At 37.1% G+C, this 18,193-nt stretch overlaps 1 protein-coding gene across 3 annotated transcripts in view; it reads left to right on the top strand.

Annotated features, from left to right (window-relative positions):
• OSTM1 (osteoclastogenesis associated transmembrane protein 1) overlaps nt 1–18,193 on the top strand; it is a 51,743-nt gene that overhangs the window by 7,748 nt on the left and 25,802 nt on the right. For all 3 annotated transcript variants that reach the window (XR_013830888.1, XR_013830889.1, XM_079939807.1), the window contains exons 2-3: nt 6,781–6,895; nt 17,963–18,060. Coding sequence is in view for 1 of the 3 variants with exons in the window: in XM_079939807.1 (XP_079795933.1) it covers nt 6,781–6,895; nt 17,963–18,060 (213 nt within the window). In the remaining 2 variants the exon portion in view is untranslated. The remainder of the gene's footprint in view (nt 1–6,780; nt 6,896–17,962; nt 18,061–18,193) is intronic.

Raw genomic sequence — 18,193 nt, 5'->3', positions numbered from 1 at the left:
GTTCCATTGATCTATGTTTCTGTTTTTGTGCCAGTACCATATTGTCTTGATTACTGTAGGTTTGTAGTATAGTCTGAATTCAGAGAGTCTGATTCCTCCAGCTCCGTTTTTTTCCCTCAAGACTGCTTTGGCTATTCGGGGTCTTTTTTTTTTTTGTTTGTTTGCGATACGCGGGCCTCTCACTGTTGTGGCCTCTCCCGCCGCGGAGCACAGGCTCCGGATGCGCAGGCTCAGTGGCCATGGCTCACGGGCCCAGCCGCTCCACGGCATGTAGGATCCTCCCAGACTGGGGCATGAACCCGTGTCCCCTGCATCTGCAGGCGGACTCTCAACCACTGCACCACCAGGGAAGCCCTATTCGGGGTCTTTTGTGTCTCCATACAAATTTGAAGATTTTTTGTCCTAGTTCTATAAAAAATGGCATTGGTAACATGATACAGATTGCATTGAATCTGTAGATTGCTTTGGGTAGTATAGTCATTTTCACAATATTGATTCTTCCAATCCAAGAACATGTAATATCTCTCCATCTGTTGGTATCATCCTTAATTTCTTTCATCAGTGTCTTATAGTTTTCTGCATTCAGGTATTTTGCCTCCCTAGGTAGGTTTATTCCTAGGTATTTTATTCTTTTTATTGCAGTGGTAAATGGGAATGTTTCCTTAATTTCTCTTTCTGATTTTTCATCCTTAGTGTATAGGAATGCAAGAGATTTCTGTGCATTAATTTTATATCCTGCAACTTTACCAAATTCATTGATCAGCTCTAGTAGTTTTCTGGTGGCATCTTTAGGATTCTCTATGTATAGTATCATGTCATCTGCAAACAGTGACAGCCTTACTTCTTCTTTTCCAATTTGTATTCCTTTTATTTGTTTTTCTTCTCTGATTGCTGAGGCTAGGACTTCCAAAACTATGTTGAATAATAGCAGTGATTGTGGACATCCTTGTCTTGTTCCTGATCTTAGAGGAAATGCTTTCAGTTTTTCACCATTGAGAATGATGTTTACTGTAGGTTTGTCGTATATGGCCTTTATTATGTTGAGGTAGGTTCCCTCTATGCCCACTTTCTGGAGAGTTTTCATCATAAATGGGTGTTTAATATTGTCAAAAGCTTTTTCTGCATCTATTGAGATGATCATATGGTTTTTATTCTTCAATTTGTTAATATGGTGTATCACATTGATTGATTTGTGTATATTGAAGAATCCTTGCATCCCTGGGATAAATCCCACTTGATCATGGTGTATGATCCTTTTAATGTGTTGTTGGATTCTGTTTGCTAGTATTTTGTTGAGGAATTTTGCATCTATATTTATCAGTGCTATTGGTCTGTAATTTTCTATTTTTGTAGTATCTTTGTCTGGTTTTGGTATCAGGGTGATGGTGGCCTCATAGAATGAGTTTGGAAGTGTTCCTTCCTCTGCAATTTTTTGGAAGAGTTTGAGAAGGATGGATGTTAGCTCTTCTCTAAGTGTTTGATAGAATTCACCTGTGAAGCCATCTGGTCCTGGACTTTTGTTTGTTGGAAGATTTTTAATCACAGTTTCAATTTCATTACTTGTGATTGGTCTGTTCATATTTTCTATTTCTTTCTGGTTCAGTCTTGGAAGGTTATACCTTTCTAAGAATTTGTCCATTTCTTCCAGGTTGTCCATTTTATTGGCATAGAGTTGCTTGTAGTAGTCTCTTAGGATGCTTTGTATTTCTGTGGTGTCTGTTGTAACTTCTCCCTTTTCATTTCTATTTTTATTGATTTGAGTCCTCTCCCTTTTTGTTGATGAGTCTGGCTAATGGTTTATCAATTTTGTTTATCTTCTCAAAGAACCAGCTTTTAGTTTTATTGATCTTTGCTATTGTTTTCTTTGTTTCTATTTCATTTATTTCTGCTCTGATCTTTATGATTTCTTTCCTTCTGCTAACTGGGTTTTGTTTGTTCTTTCTCTAGTTCCTTTAGGTATAAGGTTAGATTGTTTATTTGAGATTTTTCTTGTTTCTTGAGGTAGGCTTGTACAGCTATAAACTTCCCTCTTAGAACTGCTTTTGCTGCATCCCGTAGGTTTTGGATTGTCGTGTTTTTATTGTCATTTGTCTCTAGGTATTTTTGATTTCCTCTTTGATTTCTTCAGTGATCTCTTGGTTTTAGTAACGTAGTGTTTAGCCTCCATGTGTTTGTGTTTTTTACGTTTTTCCCCTGTAATTCATTTCTAATCTCATAGCGTTGTGGTCTAAAAAGATGCTTGATATGATTTCAGTTTTCTTAAATTTACTGAGGCTTAATTTGTGACCCAAGATGTGATCTGTCCTGGAGAATGTTCTGTGCACACTTGAGAAGACAGTGTAATCTGCCGTTTTTGAATGGAATGTCCTATAAATATCAATTAAATCTATCTGGTCTATTTGTGTCATTTAAAGCTTCTGTTTCCTTATTTATTTTCATTTTGGATGATCTGTCCATTGGTGTAAGTGAGGTGTTAAAGTCCCCAACTATTTTGTGTTACTGTTGATTTCCTCTTTTACATCTGTTAGCAGTTGCCTTATGTATTGAGGTGCTTCTATGTTGGGTGCATATATATTTATAATTGTTATATCTTCTTGGATTGATCCCTTGATCATTATGTAGTGTCCTTCCTTGTCTCTTGTAACATTGTTTATTTTAAAGTCTATTTTATCTGATATGAGTATTGCTACTCCAGTTTTCTTTTGATTTCCATTTGCATGGAATATCTTTTTCCATCCCATCACTTTTAGTATATATGTTTCCCTAGGTCTGAAGTGGGTCTCTTGTAGACAGCATATATATGGGTCTTGTTTTTCTATCCATTCAGCAAGCCTGTGTCTTTTGGTTGGAGCATTTAATCCATTCACGTTTGAGGTAATTATTGATATGTATGTTACTCTGACCATTTTCTTAATTGTTTTGGGTTTGTTTTTGTAGGTCCTTTTCTTCTCTTGTGTTTCCCACTTAGAGATGTTCCTTTAGCATTTGTTGTAGAGCTGGTTTGGTGGTGCTGAATTCTCTTAGCTTTTGCTTGTCTGTAAAGCTTTTGATTTCTCCATCGAATCTGAATGAGATCCTTGCCAGGTAGAATAATCTTGGCTGTAGGTTCTTCCCTTTCATTACTTTAAGTATATCATGCCACTCCCTTCTGGCTTGTAGAGTTTCTGCTGAGAAATCAGCTGTTAAACTTATGGGAGTTCCCTTGTATGTTATTTGTCATTTTTCCCTTGCTGCTTTCAATAATTTTTCTTTGTCTTTAATTTTTGCCAATTTGATTAGTATGTGTCTTGGCGTTTTTCTCCTTGGGTTTATCCTGTATGGGACTCGCTGTGCTTCCTGGACTTGGATGGCTATTTCATTTCCCATATTAGGGAAGTTTTCGACTATAATCTCTTCAAATATCTTCTCAGGTCCTTTCTCTCTCTCTTCTCCTTCTGGGACCCCTATAATGTGAATGTTGTTGCATTTAATGTTGTCCCAGAGGTCTCTTAGGCTGTCTTCATTTCTTTTCATTCTTTTTTCTTTATTTTGTTCTGCAGCAGTGTATTCCACCATTCTGTCTTCCAGGTCACTTATCCGTTCTTCTGCCTCAGTTATTCTGCTATTGATTCCTTCTAGTGTAGTTTTCATTTCAGTTATTGTATTGTTCATCTCTGTTTGTTTGTTCTTTAATTCTTCTAGGTCTTTGTTAAACATTTCTTGCATCTTCTCGATCTTTTCCTCTGTTGTTTTTCCGAGGTCCTGGATCATCTTCATATTATTATTCTGAATTCTTTTTCTGGAAGGTTGTCTATCTCCACTTCATTTAGTTGTTTTTCCGGGGTTTTATCTTGTTCCTTCATCTGGTGCATAGCCCTCTTCCTTTTCATCTTGTCTGTCTTTCTGTGAATGTGGTTTTTGTTCCACAGGCTGTGGGTTTTTTCCCACAGTATTGTAGTTCTTCTTGCTTTTGCTGTGTGCCCTCTGGTGGGTGAGGCTATCTAAGAGGCTTGTGCAGGTTTCCTGATGGGAGGGACTGGTGGTGGGTAGAGCTGGGTGTTGCTCTGGTGGGCAGAGCTCAGTAAAACTTTAATCCACTTGACTGCTGATGGGTGGGGCTGGGTTCCCTCCCTTTTGGTTGTTTGACCTGAGGCAACCCAACACTGGAGCCTACCTGGGCTCTTTGGTGGGGCTAATGGCCGACTCTGGGAGGGCTCACGCCAAGGAGTACTTCCCAGAACTTCTGCTGCCAGTGTCCTTGTCCCCGTGGTGAGCCACAGCCACCCCCCGCCTCTGCAGGAGACCCTCCAACACTAGCAGGTAGGTCTGGTTCAGTCTCCCCTGGGTTCACTGCTCCTTCCCCTGGGTCCCGACGCGCATACTACTTTGTGTGTACCCTCCAAGAGTGGAGTCTCTGTTTCCCCCAGTTCTGTCGAAGTCCTGCAATCAGATCCCACTAGTCTTCAAAGTCTGATTCTCTAGGAATTCCTCCTCCCGTTGCCGGACCCCCAGGTTGGGAAGCCTGATGTGGGGCTCAGAACCTTCACTCCAGTGGGTGGGCTTCTGTGGTATGTGTTCTCCAGTCTGTGAGTCACCCACCCAGCAGTTATGGGATTTGATTTTGCTGTGATTGTGCCCCTACCGTCACATTGTGGCTTCTCCTTTGTCTTTGGATGTGGGGTGTCTTTTTTTGGTGAGTTCCAGTGCCTTCCTGTCGATGATTGTCCAGCAGCTAGTTGTGATTCTGGTGTTCTCACAAGAGGGAGCGAGAGCACGTCCTTCTACTCCACCATCTTGGTTCAGGCCCCTAGTTTCTATCTGTATTGATTTTTAAAATATCCAATCATCCACTTATAAGACTCTACTTAAGTAACTGGTTATACTTAGCCAGCTACACCCACTTAGAGCACTTCTTGTTGGCAACAGGTAGCTAGGTGAAATAGCATATATCAGTTACTTACTAGGTGCCAGACATTGTGCTAAGTGATTAACATATGGTATTTCATTTAATGCTGTACCTGTAGGACTCATGATCATGAAACTGAGCCTCAGAGAGTTTACCTCAGCTGTCCAAGATTACCAGCTAGTAATCCAGGTTTGTCTGACTCTTTAGGCCATGCTCTACTTTAATCGGGTGGGTAAATTATCACAAACCATTGTTTGATCTTTTATGAAATCTTCTTCTATAGCTGATATTGCTCTGAAAGCAATTCCAAGAAAAGGGCTTTTTAAAATGTTTTATTCAGGGCTTCCCTGGTGGTGCAGAGGTTGAGAGTCCACCTGCTGATGCGGGGGACACAGGTTCGTGCCCCGGTCCGGGAAGATGCCACATGCCGCGGAGCGGCTAGGCCCGTGAGCCATGGCCGCTGAGCCTGCATGTCCGGATCCTGCGTGTCTGGAGCCTGTGCTCCGGAACGGGAGAGGCCACAACAGTGAGGGGCCCGCGTACCACAGGAACAAAAAAAAAGTAAAATGTTTTATTCAATTTACTATTTTAAAGGCAAGCATTCATTTGGCTGCATGTTTTAATGAGAAAACAAAACTAAGCCACAGAAAGGGTAATCATCCCAAAATGATCTTCAGAAATATTTTAAAACAAGAATTCTGCTGTTAAGCCCTCCTTCCCTCTTTTCTTATCCCACATGGCTGATCAGTTCTTTTCTAGAGTTAACATATTCTCTCTTTTATTACTAATGACACTATTTAATTCCTTATCTGTATGTCTCTGGGGAGGTTTTGAAGACCCAGTGTTGATGGCATTCCTTTATACTCTTTGTATACTCAGAACTCCAAGATTCTTATAGTGCCGGATAAATAGTAGGAGTTAAATAACTTTGAAAGAATGAAGAGTCAGCAGGACTTAGTTCCTTGCTTGGGGCAAAAAGGAAAGGAAATAGATAAGGATCCAATAATTTAGGAACTTGAATTTATTATTTGCATAGTGTGAGTTTCATTATTAAAACGATCTGTGGAAAGCATGTTCTTCTATCTGGGTACAAGTGTTTCGGTACAAACTAGATGTATCACATTTTCTTGTGGGTTTTAAGATTTTGAGCCAAAAAATGTCCAGAAGATGAAACAATTTTTTTGTTTTTTGTGGTATGCGGGCTTCTCACTGTTGTGGCCTCTCCCGTTGCGGAGCACAGGCTCCGGACACGCAGGATCCGGACATGCAGGCTCAGCGGCCATGGCTCACGGGCCTAGCCGCTCCGCGGCATGTGGGATCTTCCCGGACCGGGGCACAGGGGACTGTGTCCCCTGCATCAGCAGGCGGACTCTCAACCACTGCGCCACCAGGGAAGCCCTGAAACAATGTTTTGTGATCATTTATCCACCAGGTTTTTAAAAATGTGTAAATAATATATGTTCATTGTAGAAAAATTTAGTGTAAAAGAGGCAAAAAAGAAATTGAAAATCGCTCTATTTCCATTATTCAGAGATAACTAATGCTACATTTTGGTGAATAGCTTTCCAGAATTTTTTCCTGTGCGTAAGGAGTAAGAAATATTACATGTGGGCCTAAGCAGTTGAGACTGTACCATAGAAGCAAGTACTTATTTATTTAAGAAGCAAAGATTTTCTTCCCTTGCAAGTGAACCTGGTACCAGTAAATGTTAGCTGCTATTGTTTTATTACAGTTGTTATTATTAATGACATCATTATTTGATTATAGCAAAAAAATTAAATGCTTATAATAAATATTTGAATTATTTTTATAAGGTTTTTTGCCTCAAGTAGTTGTTTGGGAAGTCTAAAAATATTCAGAGTGTATTTTTCTTTCTTTTTCTTTTGTCGTTATAGAATTCCTCAGAGAGTCATAGTTGTGCCAGAAGTCTCTTAATGGCAGATAGAATGCAAATAGTTGTGATTCTGTCTGAGTTTTTCAATTCCACATGGCAGAAGGCAAATTGTGCAAGTAAGTAATTCTTTCATTTTCATGTTGCTGTCATGGTTCAACAGTATAGATGTCATTTTATTTGAATCTGAAAATTTTGAATATTTTTTGTTACTAAGTTTAAATGAACTGTGATTAGCATCACGGTTTATTAGTGAGAAATGCTTGGGCAAATACTGAAAGGCAGAAAAGTGTAGCAGTTAACAGTGAGCTTTGCAGTCAGACAGATCTGGAATTTATTCTAAGCTCTGCCATTTATTATCCCTAACCTACTACTGTCAGACCTTGGGCATGTGATTTTTACCTCTTGGAGCTTCAGTTTCCTCATCCGTAAATTAGTGGTAATAATGGAACCTACTTTATATGATTGTTTTGAGGAGTAAATGAAATAAACTGTGTAAAGCACTTAGCTTAGTATCTGGCATATAGTTAATGTTCAAGGAATGTTAGCTGCTTAATATAATAGTAATTATGATGTTTATAATAATCTGTGATAGGGGGAGGTGATAACGTCTGTTCTACCAGTTTTGCAGGCTTGTATGTATTTGTATAATGAAATGAGATCTATTTTCAAGCATTCTTTAGGAAAATTAAAATCACTATTTCAATTCATAAGTGTTTTGAATACCAACTATGTACTAGGAAATTCTTATTTTCTATTCCTTATAATGTTTGAGGAAGGAAGTTATAGTTACAATATAACCTAAAGCAGACAAATAACTGCTATAATAAAGTTATAGAGTCTTGGGAAAGCTGAAAATAAATCAGATTGGAGAGAATTTGAAATACTTCCTGGAGGAGGTACCTTTTGATCCTACACTTTTGTGACTGGACATGATTTCAATAAGTAGAGATGAGAGGAAGGACATTGCAGATAGGGAGGCATCGTGAACAGAGGCACAGAGGTATAAAAGAGTAGTAGATGTTACAGGATGCTGGAAGCACAATGGGAGGTAAACTTGGAAAGGGAAGGTAAGACCTTGACCTATATAGTAGTTTATCACTTATGCCAACATTTTTCATACTGCCTAGAACACCAGCATAGTATTAAGAAATGGTTATATACTATAGTATCTTGGGAATTTACAATACACATAGAATATTAAAAGCAGTGAGAAGGACTATAGGTTAAAAAAAACTTTTAAACATCATTTAACCTAGCACTTTCTGAGCTTTTTTTTTTTTTAAACTACAAAGACCCTTTCTTTTTCTTTTTTTTTTTGTGGAACCCCATTGGAAGAGAGAGACCACTGAGGAAATTCTTACAATGGTTTAGGCAAGAAGCAAAGAAAACATTAAGTAGGGCATGGGCTGTGGAAATAGAAAGGATAGAGTGAATTAAAAATCTGTGTATCTGTAAGTCATTAAGGAGCTTAACTTTTTAAGGACTTTGTCTTTTTGTTTAGTTCATATGAAGAAAAACTGTAAATGGGAAAAAGACTCCCTGCTAAGTTTCTTTTCCTTTGTAGTATACCATGGATATTGAATATTAACTCTTTTAATTTTGTCTCTATTAATTCAAAATTTCTGGTAATTTGAACAGAGGCTTGACTGACAGCTAACTTTTTTTTAAAGCAAATCTTTACTTTTTTGGAGTAAAACTTTTTAGCGTAAATATGATTGAACAGAGTTTGCTTAACTTATACAGAAGAGCTGTTTTTAATTATTCTTAAGCCCTTCCGAAAAATCCATTGATATAGGAAAAAATATGTTAATTGCAAATAATTTAAAATCAGTTAATTAGAATAAGTGGGGTATGTGTTGGGATTCACTTCTTTCGACTGATGTTACTTAATTTACATACTTGAGAGGTAAAGCATCTTTTCTTTAAAAGATATTTTGTAATGAATTTACTAATTTAAAATAGCTTTCTTCTCTGGCTATTTAAAAAAAAATAAAAAGGAAAGAAAACATTTTGCTGCATATTTACTCAGTATGGTAGATGTAAAACTCTTTAGAATAAATTCTTAGGGTACTTTTGTTTTTCTGTGAGGCATCCTATCTTGAACATATTCCTTGATTGAACTTCTTCTGAAGAAAAAATGAAATGTTTACTTCCTAATTAAAATTAATTTGGCCAAAATATATGACCAAGCAAGGTGCAGAGAAATATGACATCTTTTGGAGAATTAGATAGCTGAGTGGGCAGGAAAGACAGGAAGACTTAGTTTTCATTCTGCTTACATTTGTACCCTTTGGATTGTATACCATAGCATTTAATACCTATTCAAAAATACATAAAGATTTTTAAAACTTGACGGACTGTCCAAATCTGCCATGATTATTCATATGTTAGATGTAATCAGAGAGATTGGCTATTTTCTTTTTCCAGATTATGCATTTTAAAAAAGTTATCTTCCATTCATTGTTTCATTCACATTTTAAAATTTATCATAATTTATATTCTGTATTTTATATGGAAATAAAATAGTTTTATAAATTTGTGCTCCTCAGATGTTTTCCCTTGGGTATTCATTCTAAAGTAATCATCTAGGACTTCCCTGGTGGTACAGTGGTTAAGACTTTGCCTTCCAATGCAGGGGATGTGGATTCGATCCCTGGTTGGGGAGGTAAGATTCCACATGCCTCGAAACCAAAAAACTAAAACATAAAACAGAAACAATATTGTAACAAATTCAATAAAGACTTTAAAAAAAATGGTCCACATCAAAAAAAATCTTTAAATAAAATAATAAAATAAAATAATCACCTTACCTAGAAATGAATAATCTTTACCAAATTACCTGGAAACACTTCTAATTATGTTCTCTACAAATCTCTGTAATAAAGATAACATGAACATTTTCTGAAAAATTTAAAGAATTGTTCAAAAAACTTTGCAATTTTTACCAAAATTTAATAAAGCATTCTTACTTGAGCAACATAGTCTTCTGTTACAAAGCAGTGAGAAAAGAAATTTGAAGGAAGGAGAAAATGAGCTAAAGAAGGTGAATAGCAAGTCAGCAATTAAATTAAATAATATTTCTCAATGTCATGGCCCTTGGTTCATTTGAACTTCACAATAAGCCGAACCCTGTGAGGTAGAATGGGGGCTCAGAAAGTGTAAATGAACTGCAGATCAAGAGCCTAGAACTAAAATCGGAGGGCTTTAAGATTGTTCATCTGAATAGACAGTGTTCATGAGTTAAGGCCTAATTTTGTTTTTAAAGTGCTATTTGACAAATTCATTGCACAGTCTCCATTTTAAGAAATATTAGCCCTGCACTTTAGCCCTACAAAGTTTAATATCTATGCTATATACATGTTTGATATCATGGAAAACCTAGTCTTTTACAAAAGATATAAATGTAAAATACTCTTTTTTTGCCTAAAGACCTATCAGTACTACATAAAATTAAAACTAGATAATGTGAAAAAAAAGTTTTTAATAGGGTTGCACATTTTCTAATGTTAATGGTCAGCAATGATCAGGAATCAGGCATCAGGTTCTGAGACAATCGCATCTCTAGCAACCAGATCTATTAAACCACTGATTTCATGGAATCCTCACTCTTCTATTTTCTTAATAAATAATGCTAAAGGCTTCTCTTTTCCTTTTACTTAAAGGATAATCCATTTGTTACCTATCCAGTCATTGTTTTTTAAAAATCTTTGGCCTTTAGAAATAGGTAAAAGAATGAATACAAAGGATATTTACTCTTTTAATAAAATGGAAGAAAGCAATCATATCACACTATAATTTTAAATGAATTTGTGCCTGATCAGAAGTTTGCCTAGGATGTTGTCATTTTGTATTGTCGGAGACCAAAATGTGCCATCCCAAAATATGCCTCTTTGGCATAAGGATTATTTTGAGCTGATTATTTTGAGAAACCGCAGACACAGGAGAAGCTCTGAAAACAGAGTAGAAATAACCATTTTGTATGAGAAATTTATATTTATTAAGGAAATCTCCACTGCTAAGGGTGTCTCCCTCTCTGTACCAGGAAGAAAAGGATGACTTTAAATCACTAGAGAATCTTGTAAATGGAGAAGGCAGGGACATAATCTGCATAACCTTATGCTTGTTTACCTCACTTTTCCTGGTCATTTCCCCATAACTGACCTCCCCCACACCCATCTTTGCTTTTACCTGAAGATGATATTCAAGTCTGACTTCTAAGCCCCTTTGAGTTACTCAATTTCCCTTTGTATCTTCTGTGTATATGCGGAAGATATACAAGTTAACAAACTTCTGTTTGTTTTTCTCCTATTGATCTGTCTTTTGTTACAGGGGACCCAACTGAGAACTTACAAAGTAGAGGGAAAATTATGTTTCCTCCCCTACCGTATATACATGAAAACACAGTATAAATATTCCCCCCAAAATCTAGATTATTTGCTTTTTTATTTAAACATAAAAAGACTGGTCGTGCTTCCTTCGGCAGCACATATACTAAAATTGGAACGATACAGAGAAGATTAGCACGGCCCCCGCGCAAGGATGACACGCAAACTCGTGAAGTGTTCCATATTTTTAGCAATTATACTCCAAGAAAGATGTTAAAAAAATAAAAAATAAAAAAATAGACATTAAAAAAAAAAGACTGGTCAGTTTTCTCAGAACTTATGTAAAACTGTTAAATACAAGCTATGAACCCTTTTGTCTCAGTTAACTTTTTGTGGTGACCTAGTTATTAAATTTGCAAATACAGAGCTGATAAGTGATGCCAGCAATAGAACTCTTTAATGGTAAATAATCTGGAGTCTATTCAGTCTGACACCTAAAAGATAAAATGGGAAGGAAAAACATTACGAAGGAAGAACGAAAACTACTGAGGTGTTTTTAAAATCTGTTTTTAATTGAGACTTAAACCAATATGTGATCCATTTTGTAAGAATATATATTTTGATATAAAATGACTATTCCTTTTTCATCCTCTGTGCTAGAAAATGCAAAACTATAATTATATAAATATCTTTTTTTTTTTTTTTTTTTTTGCCGTACGTGGTCCTCTCACTCTTGTGGCCTCTCCCGTTGTGGAGCACAGGCTCCAGACGCGCAGGCTCAGCGGCCATGGCTCACAGGCCCAGCCGCTCTGCGGCATGTGGGATCTTCCTGGACCGGGGCACGAACCCGTGTCCCCTGCATCGGTAGGCGGACTGTCAACCACTGCGCCACCAGGGAAACCCTATAAATATCTTTTAAAGTTAATTTAAGGGGCTATTAAAAATTTTTTAAATAATATTATTAAAAATATAAACATGTAAAGCTATAAAAGCTAAAATATTGTTTAAAAGAATACTTTTAAAAGTAATACATTGCCAAAAAAAATCACCTTTCTACTTGATCTAGCTGTGGGTTGGCACGTAGTCTTTGCCATTATTACTTGATGAAAGGAAGGCTAGACTCTCAATGAAAGAGAGTGCCATCCTGATACAACATTGTTAATCAAGTATACTCCAATATAAAAAAAAAAGAGTGCCATCCGTTACCACTACCATCTATTTTATCTTTAGAATTTTTGTGTCTTTGAATGATATTAGTCTTCATCAGAAATGAGTTTTTGGAAACTGATTGAAACTCAAAAGGAGTGTACACAACTCTTCCAATTCATATTACAAATAACATGGAAATTAATTCTTGTGGAGAGTGACTGTTAAGAAGTAAAGAAAATATATCAAGGATTTCTCCTCTTCACAATTTTAAAGCTGTTATCAGAAGTGTATTGTTAACGCATATATGTGGAACCTAGAAAAATGGTACAGATGAACGGGTTTGCAGGGCAGAAATAGAGACACAGATGCAGGGAACAAATGTATGGACACCACGGGGGGTAAAGTGGCGGGGCGGGGGGTGGTGGTGTGATGAATTGGGAGATTGGGATTGACATATATACACTAATATGTATAAAATGGATAACTAATAAGGACCTGCTGTGTAAAAAAATAAATTAAAAAATGTCTATGTGTTTGAAAAAAAAAGTTTTTTTTTTAAAAAAGAAGTGTATTGTTGACATAGGGATAGCCTGGTTATTGAGATGCTTCTTGGTTATCTTATGCATATGACAGGTGAATAATCAGTAGAGTGACCAGATTTGATGAGACTATGAATTGCTTTATGGTAAAGTGTTTTGGTACTTTGTTTTTGTTCTTTTTTCAACTTTATTGAGATATAATTGACATATAACATTGTTTAAGGTGTACAGTGTGTTGATTTGATACACTTATAAATTGCAGAATGATTACCACCATAGTGTTAGGTAACACCTCCGTCATGTCACATAATTACCTTTTTGTATGTGTGTGTGTGTGTGGTGAGATCATTTAAGATTTATTCTCTTAGCAACTTTCAAGTATAGAATACAGTATTGCTAACTAAAATCACCATACTGTACATTTGATCCCCAGAACTTATCTTACAGCTGGAGGTTTGTGCCCTTTGACAAATATCTTCCCATTTCTCCCACCCCCCAGCCTTTGGCAATCACCATTCTGCTCTCTGTTTCTAGGAGTTCAGCTCATAGTTGACTGTATATGCAGGAATTTATTTCTGGACTCTCCATTCTGTTTGATTGGTCTCCTTTCCTCTGATAGGAGAAAATCTTCCCTAGTTGATGAAACTCCTGGAGAAGGGATTTATGACAACTGATTTTCTTTTGGAAGCTCTGTCTTCAAGCAGATAAGGGGAATTCACAGAAAGCTTCTCTCTGCCTTGGCTATTTTCCAAGTGCCGTCAGCTCAGAATAATCCATATGGCAAATATTCTGCCACTCTTCACTTTTTATGTCTTGATTCTTTAAAAATCAATAATAAAACTTGATAGTTAACCAGAAGATCAATTAATCAGAACCCATCTTTCCCATATTTTATCTAAATGGTAACATACTAAGCATTGGACTCATTTATATCTTATAACTTAAAATGTCCTAGTTTTCATACTTATTAAACTTAATTATGTTGTTTAAGTACAAAGTTCCCATAGTTTAATACTATGTTTTCTGAAGCTTGCCCTGTTTTTCAGAAATTGATAATTGTCTCTGTTGTTCTCTATAGAATTAGTTTTGAAAAACAGCAGAGATCCTTATACAAGCTCCTAATAGATGCCAAATACTTTATCTAAAGATGCATACATAATTCCTGTTATGATATTTAGTGGGTTTCTATGTAAGGTCTTAACTTGAATCCTTAACACCTTTAAGAATGCCTCTTGAGCTGATGCTTGAGCCCTCGCTGAGAAAGAAGCTATGCTAATCTGTCCTTGATGAGGCTGCATTGATTATCTGAGATGAGGAAAATTCATAATGACCACTTCACTTAGTGCTTATAGGAAGCTTTAGTACTACTAATGTTTCTTTTTTTTTTTGCGGTACGCGGGCCTCTCACTGCTGTGGCCTCTCCCGTTGCGGAGCACAGGCTCCGGACGCGCAGGCTCAGCGGCCATGGCTCACGGGCCCAGCCGCTCCGCGGCATGTGGGATCTTCCCAGACCGGGGCACGAACCCGTGTTCCCTGCATCGGCAGGCAGACTCTCAACCACTGCGCCACCAGGGAAGCCCCATATAAATTACTTTTTTATAAAGAAATTATTTCAGTTACATACTTTGTATAGAAGTATGAATCACATTCATGCTTTATACTGCTTTTGTAAGACAATCCAGGGACACACACACCCCCATATTGTGCATGTCATTTGCCATGATGTGGCTCATTATACACAGATGTACAGTTGTTGTGGATGAAATTGTATTCCCTGTACTTCCCTCCAAAATGTCAACTACAAAAACTGAAAACTTCTTCAATCTCGTTAGCACAATATAATAATATTATGCATATTTGTAACTTTGTTTTTATTTATACTCTACCTCGTGTAAAAAGATTCAAGGCTACTTTGTGATGATGTTAAACCAGGATTAAGAGAGACTTATGTTATTTTTTTTTTTTTAAGAATTTAGTGTGTGAACTTTTTGAAAGCCAACAGAGAGAGTAACATTTTTAAATAGTAAAGGAAAAATGGTATAATTAGGATAATACTTAATCAAGAGCCTGGAAAGTATATTTTGTATTTCAATGCCTTACTAACTTGATGTATGATCCTCAGTATATCACTTTATTTCTCTAGCTGTTTCCTAATTTGTGAAGTGATCCCTCAGATTTTTAAATGATAAGGTGAACAGTCAGAACAGGACTTACATGCTGGAGAAGATAAAGCTGCAGAGAATGTAGAGTGTGTGAGTTCAGAGAGGGAAAGACTCTTGGAATAGGTTCATCAGTAGAGCCCCAGGTATGCCAGGTGCAGGCCAAGTCCTACACTAGGGGCCATGTAAGGGGATGAGTGGGGCTGGATTCCAGCTCAGCTTCTGGAGGTAGGAGCACTTTTTTGTAAATAATCTACCTGGACGGAATGTCTTTTTCCAGTTTGCACAAAGGAGTCTTTATGTGCTAGTTGCTGCCCTGTTTACCAGTTTTATGCTTCATCTCAGTTGCCAGCACTGATCAGTTGGTAGCGACTGCCTGAATCCCTGCATGGTGTAAGAAATCTATGGGTGGTGGAGGGAGGAGCAGTGGCATGTATTTATTGATTCCCAGTATTGAACTTTAATTGTCTAGAGTGTAGATATTTTATATTTGTAGTGTTTGCAAGTGCAGGCTCAGGAATCAGACTGAGTAGAAATTCCAGGTTTTTACTTACCAGTTTTATGACCTTGGGTAACTTCTTAATTCCTCTCTGCCTTTGTTCCTTATTTAGAAAATGGAGATGATAGTTCTTGCCTCATAGGATTGTTGTAAGAATTGAATAAATGTGTTTAAAGTACAAGCATGGCACTTGGAACATGGCAACTACTCAGTTAACATTAGCTTTCATTGTAGTGATTGTTGTTTATAATAGTGCGTGCGTCATATAGTGTGTCATATCCTAATGTCTACTCTAAGGGAGGGAAAAAAATCTTTTTCCTCTATCCATTTTAGGTTCTCTGGCTGGAACTCTCTAATTAGACTGGCCAAAGACGGAGTAACAAGAGAAAACAAACAGAAGCTTATTAACAAGTGCATTGCACATGTACACACGGGAGCACCCCGTGATGAGTAACCCAAATGGATGGTTAGAATTTGGGTTTATATACCATCTTAGGATAATCAGAGGAGAAAGGGTTTTGGTCTTCTGGATGAAGGAGGCAAGTTATGGGAAAGTGACCAGGAAAAATATGGTAAACGGGATTGTTTAGTAAGGTTTGTTACATAGATTTAAGTTAGAACCATCTCCATTGGTAAGAGTTAGTTGTTAAGAGTCCTCCCTTTTCTTTTTCTTGAGAGAGAGAGACATCTTTACAAGTGGAAATTTCCTTTACAAGTGTAAATTTTATCTACAAAATAAAAACTTGTGCCCTGTTTTTAGAGTTTTTCCTGAATCTGTTGGTTCTTAAAGGCCTTTACTTTTTTAAAATTTATTTATTTTTGGCTGCGTTGGGTCTTCGTTGCTGTGCGCGGGCTTTCTCTAGTTGCGGCACGCGGGGGCTACTCTTCTTTGCGGTGCGCGGGCTTCTCCCTGCAGTGGCTCCTCTTGTAGTGGAGAATGGGCTCTAGGCGCGCAGGCTTCAGTAGTTGTGGCACGCGGGCTCAGTAGTTGTGGCTAATGGGCTCTAGAGCGCAGACTCAGTAGCTGTGGCACACGGGCTTAGTTGCTGTGCAGCATGTGGGATCTTTCCCAACCAGGGCTCGAACCCACGTCCCCTGCATTGGCATGCAGATTCTTAACCACTGCGCCACCAGGGAAGTCCTTAAAGGCCTTTAGCTCAGAATAATCCATATGCCAAAGAGGCATATTTTGAGTTGGCATATTCTGGTACTCTTCACTACCTATTCTGTGTATCTCTTATCCATTGATTTCTTTCTGTTTGCATTGCCACCTTTCTCCTGGATAACTGTAACAGCCTTCTATCCTGTCTCTCCCCTCCCAGTTGAAAGATCATAATAGATGGCCCTGAGTGTGTATAATATACAGCTCTCAGTTAAATTTAAGAAGAACAAGAGTATGGTTGGGTACTAGAGAATAGAAAGTATTTGAACATCCCTTGTGGAGTAATTGGTAGGGCATCTACAAGGATTGTTTTGTGGCTCTGAAACTAGTTTGAATTGAGTCCCCTGATTATAACTTTAGAGTTTTCTATAATAGTGTTCTACAACCACAATTGGGAGTAGAGAAAGTTAATGAAGGTTTTAAATATTTGTGAGTATGTGGAATGTAAAAAGGGCAAGGATTCTAGGAAAGTGAGATTGAAATGGTTGACTATGAGTTCCAGGATATGGTGCCAGGCACTTGAACCTAGATCCCAGCGGGTAAGCTGAGAGCACAGGGAGAGGTAAAAGCAAACTGAGGATAAAGAATAAGTTCATCCAAGAAGGGAGAATAGATTAAAAAATTGTGCTATGTTCATACATAGAAATAGAAAACAATTCAAAGGAATGAACTTGATAAGTGAGAGTAGCAAGTTGCAGAGGAATATCATTTATGTAAGATTTTAAGAAAAACATAAAACAAGTGTATTTATTTCCAGATTTTACTTGAAGTCCCTTTATCAGTATTTTATGCAAGATTCTCACCAGCTTGTTTCTCTGGTCTCCCAACTCACAATAGATTAGAAAGAGCAGATTTTAAAAGATTAACCTCTTAGATGCAATAACTGACCCACTAGTGAAGATGGAAGAGACCCAGAACTACTAAATGTAACACAGAAAACAATCAAACAGCATATGAATTTAGCTAAAATTAATGCAGGATAGTCTTATGCCTAAACAGCACTAAGAGTACTCCTATTAAGGCGGCATTTGATAACTGATATTCATGATTAAGACTTTGTACCATCAAAAATCAATTTCAATTTTACTTGGTATATGGTTTTTACAAAGAGAGAAAAGTATGTGACTTTTAATATTTTCATTTAAATGGTTATGATGTAAAAAAAACCTTTTGGAAACTAAAAGGGGTAAGCTTCATGTATTTGGAAAATTCTCTTAATGTGGAACACTTCATGCTTGTCTGAATAAAGGATTACGATAGTGTGAAACAGAAGATAACAGCTTGAGAGATAAATGACTATATATAATTGTTGCTTGAGATATATTAATCTACTTTTTGGTTTCTTGACAGATTGTTTAACGAACAAAAGTGAAGAATTATCAAATAGCACAGTATACTTCCTGAATCTGTTTAATCACACCTTGACCTGCTTTGAGAATAACCTTCAGGTATTTTATATATGACACTTGAAATTAAAATGCTGTCTTGTCCAAGTGAATAATAAATAATTCCAATTTTTATAGCATTAATTGTTGATATTTATCTACATACACAGTGTAGAGGTAGACCTGGATTTCTGCT

This window comes from Stenella coeruleoalba (assembly GCF_951394435.1).
Source record: "Stenella coeruleoalba genome assembly, chromosome: 12".
Lineage (NCBI taxonomy): Eukaryota > Metazoa > Chordata > Mammalia > Artiodactyla > Delphinidae > Stenella > Stenella coeruleoalba.
The sequence above is the reverse complement of the archived record's forward strand: the minus strand, read 5'-3'. Positions and strand labels throughout refer to the sequence as shown.